The 6157-nt window shown below is 41.9% G+C and overlaps 3 protein-coding genes across 3 annotated transcripts; all 3 read right to left on the bottom strand.

Moving 5' to 3' along the window:
- Positions 1-218: 218 nt before the first annotated feature.
- Positions 219-1612, bottom strand: LOC149638271 (uncharacterized). The gene is made up of 3 exons (XM_089850808.1): positions 1170-1612; positions 563-1022; positions 219-470 (listed from the first exon to the last, which is right to left on the bottom strand). Exons 1-3 carry the CDS (start codon positions 1610-1612, stop codon positions 219-221), a joined length of 1155 nt encoding a protein of 384 aa, XP_089706934.1.
- Positions 1613-1648: 36 nt separating this feature from the next.
- On the bottom strand, positions 1649-2275 carry LOC149638272 (uncharacterized). Its single transcript, XM_089850809.1, has one exon. The coding sequence runs from the start codon at positions 2273-2275 to the stop codon at positions 1649-1651; it is 627 nt and encodes a 208-aa protein (XP_089706935.1).
- A 299-nt stretch (positions 2276-2574) lies between these two features.
- Positions 2575-3098, bottom strand: LOC149638273 (uncharacterized). Its single transcript, XM_089850810.1, has 2 exons — positions 2881-3098; positions 2575-2836 (listed from the first exon to the last, which is right to left on the bottom strand). Exons 1-2 carry the CDS (start codon positions 3096-3098, stop codon positions 2575-2577), a joined length of 480 nt encoding a protein of 159 aa, XP_089706936.1.
- Between the last annotated feature and the right edge of the window lie 3059 nt (positions 3099-6157).

The following is a 6157-nucleotide window of genomic DNA, read 5'->3' on the forward strand; positions in this document are numbered from 1 at the left end:
TTCCCCGCCGATGAGTTTTAGAACTGATCCAAACTACAATTACTGATTTTCAAATAATTATAACAATTGAATTGGTCTTCTCATATATTGTCCATTCCCAAGATGTATACGGCAAGCTCGAACTTCGTTGTCTCGGCCACGAAACACTTCTTCGATGAGGGCAGTTTTCCAAAATGCCCTCGGTATTTTGTCGTTATGTACCAGAACAAGGTCCCTTTTTAGAATTCTTGACCTTCAGGTGGATTTCGGTACTGATGGATGGATCGCATCTCAAATAAATACTCGTTTCGCCAACGATTCCAAGGGTTGTTCTGCAGGGATTGGCGGTACTTCAGTCTCCTTGTGAGATTTTGCTTCGTTGAGGGCATAGTTTCGGGTGGATCATGGACTCTTGATGGTATAGCCAAAAGTCGCTCGCCAATGAGAAAGTTTCTGGAACATAGTGGTGATGTTCCCCAGCATCTTTCTAGCTAAAAGTCAGAGGTCTAGAGTTAATGATCGCCTCTGCTTCTGTAAGGATTGTCTGGAACTCTTCGGATGTTAGCAGCGCCTTCCCCAGTACTTTCTTGAGTGCACTCTTGACCGATCGTATAATCCTTTCATAAAATGCACCCCACCAGGCAGCCTTCTCGACGATGTACTTCCATGTGACCTGGTGGTTGGCTAGGTACTCCTCTGTCTGTGGTGATTTGAGATTGGTCCAGATTTCTTTAAGATCTTTTTCGGCCCTCTTGAAATTCTTAGCGTTATCGGAGTAGATGGCAGTTGGTACTCCTCTTCTTGACACAAATCGCCGGAAGGCCATCAGAAAGGCTTCAGCCGTCATATGCGATACCAGTTCCAAATGTAGCGCACGAGTAACGGCGCATGAGAAGATCGTAATGTAAACTTTGATGGACTTATTTTTCCCGGCCTTCAAGTACACCGGTCCTGCGAAGTCTATCCCAGAAACGCTGAATGGAGGTGCTTTTGTGACCCTGACTTTAGGTAGTGGCGCCAAAGTAGTCGTACCCGTAACCCGGCTTCACAGGGAGTTTTTTGCAGATGAAACAGCGATTGAGTAGAGTGTTCGCCACTTGTCTTCCGCCGTGTGAGCCAATATTTCTCTCTAACAGCATCCATGGTGTCTCGTAAACCGGAATGTATAAGAAAGGATAATTAATTCTGACAGTCTGTTCCTTCCCATTAGTAGGCACGGATGTTTTTCGTAATACGAAAAGTTTGGCTTCTGTAATCGTCCTCCAAGTCGGATCAATTGGTCCTTGTCCAAATTCGGGTTCAGAGCTGATATTGGGGAGCTGACTGGTAGCGCTTTTCCTTCCTTCAACAACGTCAGTTCTTGGTGAAAGTCTTGTGATTGGGCCATGCGTCCTAATGATCTATCAGCTCGTTCGAACTCTTCTGCGTTGAAAGCTTCTTTTCTGATTTCTTTGGTTTTGATGTAATCCACGAAACGCCAAATGTAAGCCATAACTCTCTTTGCTTTCGTGAGGGAGTTGCATCTTGAAAGATCCATGAAAAGTTTTTCTTTGATAGTGACATTGAGATGAGTGACCTCTGTATATTTGATACGAGACTCTTCGGCAATGGTTTCCTTTGGTAGCTCTTCCATCTGTTTGATTGGCCAGTGTTCCTTCTCGAGTCGTATTTACCATTCTGGGCCTTCCCAACAGATCTTGCTCTGAATCAGACTTTGAACGGTGCATCCTCTGGTCGGTAGGTCTGCAGGATTTTCCTTGCCCTTCACGTGACTCCAAATGCAGGGCTCGGTCAGTGATTGTATTTCCGCAACTCGATTCGCAACGAAAGGCTCCCATTTTATAGATTTTCCTTTGATCCAATGGAGCGTGATTAAAGAATCCGTCCACATGTATATCGGTATTTCTCCTTGCAACCAGTTCTGTTTGCGATATTTGGCCAGACGAGCTCCGACTACTGCATCCATTAATTCGAGACGTGGCAAGGTGATTCTTTGTAGTGGGGCGACTCTCGTCTTGGCGGCGATCATTGATAGGCTTATTTCTCTGTCTTCTCTTACATAGCGGATGTATGCAACGGCGGCGTAAACGTACTCACTGGTATCACAGAAGATATGGACTTCCTTTTCCATCACTTGAGAAACGCTGAGTCCATTGTAATAATATCGAGGAATTGCTAGTCTATTCAGCAGTGATAGTTCCAACCACCAGTCCTCGAATCTGATTGTCGGTTCGATTGGTAACGGATCATCCCACTGCACGCCCATCTGCCATAGTTCTTGAAAGAGTGTCTTCATCCTGACTGTGAATGGCGCAATAAATCCCATAGGATCTAATATTCTCCAGACGCATTGAAGAACGCTTCTGGACCTTTAGTTTCTTCTGATGTCTTCGGTCCAAGCGTAGTTAGAGTTTTTGGATCTATGCATTCGCCATCCCATCTCGACTGAAGTTGACTTGAATTCGTTCGCCATTTTCGGATATTCATCCCAGCAGTTTTCATTAGGTTTTTCGTATCCACCGATATCGCATAGGCGGTTTCTTCATCCGATGCTCCAGATATTAAGTCATCAACGTAAAGACTGTTCTTGATCAATTAGCAAAGTTCGGCCTTTTCATCTTGATGTTTCTTCAGATGGTGTTGCATCATTGCTGATAACAGAAAATGCCTCGACGTTACTACAAACGGTACCCTCGTGATTCGCCATACTTCATAATTTTCTTGTCTAGGATCGTCCTTCGATAAGAATCGGACGGCATCTCTATCGGGTGGTGAGAGTGATATCTGAATGCCTTTTCGATGTCGGCGGTAAATGCGATCTCGCTGTTTCGGAATCAGAGAAGTATCCACAGTAGTTCTGGGTTAAGATTCGGCCCTGATGAGAGACAATCATTGAGTGACAGCTTTCCTCTGTCACTGGACGATGCGTCGTAAACTACACGCAATTTGGTGGTATCGTGATCGGCTCTGATGAATGCTTGATGCGGCAAGTAGTAAGTAGGTTTGTTGCTATTCAATTCTGGTGAATCAACTCTTTCGATGACGCCTTCCTCCCTTTGTTCGTTTATAACATTCTTGTATTGAGTATGTAATACGGGGTTTGCTCTGAATCTGGACATCAGACGGTCTGTTCGTTGTTTGGCAACCTCATAGTTATCCGTGAGATTATCTCGCTTTTCATTCCATGGCAGGCAAACTTCATATCTGTCGTTTATGAACTTGATCAACTATTCGAATTCCGACTTGATATTGTCATCTGTGATATCGTTCTTTCCATTGTCCGTAACTCCCATGGCATCGAGTTCCCAGAAAGCTTGGATCTTTCTTGATAACTGACTTTCGTTATTGATGGCTTTGGTCATTATGCTCACCATATTAATTCCAACTGATGTCGTCGTCGAAATTGATGGTCCATGCATCACCCATCGAAAGATTGTTCCAACAGCTCGTATTTTAGAATCCAACGGCTCGGTCTTGCCAGTTACTACCGTCCAATAGCTGTCAGCACGAATCATCACTCCAATATCGCCTTGACCATCAAACCCTTGACCTTCTTCGTCCGCAATTTCTAGTCCTTTCTCTCGTAACTGATTATTGGTATCTCTGCATGGAATAGCGATAAGAGAGCTACAGATGTTGGGTGATTCCATGGCTTCTATTTCGACCGTTCTTGTTCGATCTCTGATGTTCTCCAAGGTAGTCTTCACAACTCTTCTGACTATGGATGTTGGTTTATCTTCCTCGAAGCCGTACGATGATATCGTTTCTCTCGCATGAAAGGTAATTGCAAGTGACAAGATAATGCTTGATTTACGAACGTCCCTTGAGCTGCACCATCAAGTAGACATCGGACTCTTCTACTCGCCATATATTTTCACTTGGGCTGTTTGCAGCAACACTGTTCTTACTGCTGGAGATGTCATTACTGTCGAAATTACTGTCTTGAGATTATTTCTTACGATGAACTCTCGTTTTCTTTGTTGGCGGTACGTTCCTCTGTGCATAGACTTTTTTAATGTTTCCTGTTGCATCTTTTGCACACTTTAAGTTTTGGTTTCTCCCAACAGCTTCTCGCAGAATGTCTGGTCTTGACGCAAATGAAACATCGTCTCTCCTTCTGAACAAGTTGTAGCTTCTCTTCGATTGGTTTGCTACAGGACTCTGGGATGTGGCCTGGATCTTGACAATATAGGCATTTTATAACAGTACCAACACTCAGTATCGCTGCTGATGCGAGTATGCCGATCTACTATATCTCCCTGATCTCCAAATCTTCCCTGGAGAATGGTTATCACTTCGTCATAAGTCGCTACAGTGACTGCAAGGCCTTGGATAGATCTGGCTGCTTTCCCTTCTAGGTAAGATTGCAGGTACGTGAACTTCTCTACCTTGCTGAATCCTTGGTTGTCATATACTGCAATTTCGTACTGGCTCCAGAAAGCTGTCCACTTGGTCTTCTCGCCGTTAAACTTTGCCATTGTTAACTTGGGTAGCCTCACTGAAACTGGTCTAGCTATTTCTGTGTCATCGCTACTTGCGCTACTTGATCTTGACCGAGTTCTCGTGACTCGTGTCTCTCGACTCTCTTCGATCTTTAGCTCGATGCGTGTCCTGCTCTCGCTAATCTTGTCCATAAGTTCCAGTGATTCTTGAATATCCTTGTCATAATGAGCTGGCACCGTCAGTAGGTCTTGAATCTCGTGGTCGACTTCTTGTAAGCACCCTTGCTTTTGCACTAGACGGTTCAATGAGATTCTTAACTTCACCACATCAACTGGGTCGGCTTTCAACTCGTCGATGGAATTCATGATGAAATTAATAATTGACGTCTTCAGAGTTCCACGTTTTCTCTTAAGTTTTTCCAATGGATCCACACTAGCAGTTTACTTTCGGATTTCTTGCTACCACAGATTATTCCCGGGTTTTCGGCACCATTAATTTGTTGAATATATCGTTGGGGTAACTAAATTCTAATTATAATAAACTGATAGTGGCTAACTTATAAGTAACTTCAACTGGAGTTAAATATTATAAAAACTTTATTTGTCACGAGAACTCTTATGACATAGTCAATAAGTATCAAAAAGAAACATTTAAGCCTTAACTGGAGAACTGTGGGGTAAATTAATTGAATACTGACAACTTAGAACTGGTAATTGATAACTGATTTTCTATGGTAGCGTTTAAAGTTTATATGTAGAAGATAAAAAAACTGAATCTGTATTTTTTATGTCCGTGTAGCAATCAATTTACGTTTAGGTTATTTTTTACATTATTTCACCTTTTAGATTTAACAAAGCGAACTGTACTGCTTAAAAAAACAAGAACTGTTTTTCTCAAGTGAGAAAAACTATCCCCTCTACTTTTAGGTGATTTCCCTTTAAGCATACAAGTTGGGGTCTCTTTTCCACCAACGACGCTAGACCGCGTTATCTAGAGGGTTGGTCGAAAGGTAAAAAGGGGTAGCAGCAAGGATAAATATGTTTACATGAGAATGGACAAAAATCAGGCCGTTTCATCCCCAATAATTTTATTAAACGACAAGTTGGAAAAACCAAAATTTTACCTCTTCGAGTCAAGAGGACTACTTACAAACTTATTTTTTAACTAGAAATGGAATTATTTCTCTTTTTTTTTAAATAAAAATTTACGAATTATTAAAGCAGTATTCCAAGCATAGAGAATATATAGGAAAGCAGATGACATTTTACATCCAATAAGAATGTGCCTTGGACACATGAAATCAGCCAATGGGGAAAAACAGGAAATGAAGTGTATAACTATGGGAGAAATATAACCTTTTCCTGTTTGAAAAGACCCAATTGTCTACGCTTCTACTGTTAACCCTATATTCTCATAGCTACATTCACAACTAGTTCTGCAGTATAAACACAGTTGTTTCGTTTCAAATCATATATATTCTTAGTTTGCTAACACGAGTGTTAACGTTAAACATCACCAAAGCTAATTTGTGGTTAGACGCAATGAAAGTCAATGTGCACCATAACAAGAATGAAAACTCCGAATCTACAATTAGCCCTTTCACTGATCTAATTGACACCATGGTGCTCACTTCTATTATAAAACCTAGACCACCTTATTTAAAAGTGTACTTAACTCACTCTGAACCGTTAATGTCTCTTCATTAACATTCCCGAAATAAAAACTAAGCAGACGA

Source organism: Phalangium opilio, unplaced genomic scaffold, assembly GCF_054372755.1.
Source record: "Phalangium opilio isolate 3A_F unplaced genomic scaffold, DU_Popi_V2 ptg000094l_1, whole genome shotgun sequence".
NCBI lineage: Eukaryota > Metazoa > Arthropoda > Arachnida > Opiliones > Phalangiidae > Phalangium > Phalangium opilio.

What these genes read in the sequence shown, in the direction of transcription:
- LOC149638271 (XM_089850808.1), bottom strand. Translation starts at nt 1,612, where the DNA reads ATGGAAGAGCTACCAAAGGAAACCATTGCCGAAGAGTCTCGTATCAAA. An exon ending in CTAATGGGAAGGAACAGACT is followed by an intron (nt 1,023 to 1,169) that starts GTCAGAATTAAT and finishes CTCCCTGTGAAG; the next exon opens with CCGGGTTACGGGTACGACTA. An exon ending in TCAAGAGTGCACTCAAGAAA is followed by an intron (nt 471 to 562) that starts GTACTGGGGAAG and finishes TCTGACTTTTAG; the next exon opens with CTAGAAAGATGCTGGGGAAC.
- LOC149638272 (XM_089850809.1), bottom strand. Translation starts at nt 2,275, where the DNA reads ATGAAGACACTCTTTCAAGAACTATGGCAGATGGGCGTGCAGTGGGAT.
- LOC149638273 (XM_089850810.1), bottom strand. Translation starts at nt 3,098, where the DNA reads ATGTCCAGATTCAGAGCAAACCCCGTATTACATACTCAATACAAGAAT. An exon ending in TCCAGTGACAGAGGAAAGCT is followed by an intron (nt 2,837 to 2,880) that starts GTCACTCAATGA and finishes ATCTTAACCCAG; the next exon opens with AACTACTGTGGATACTTCTC.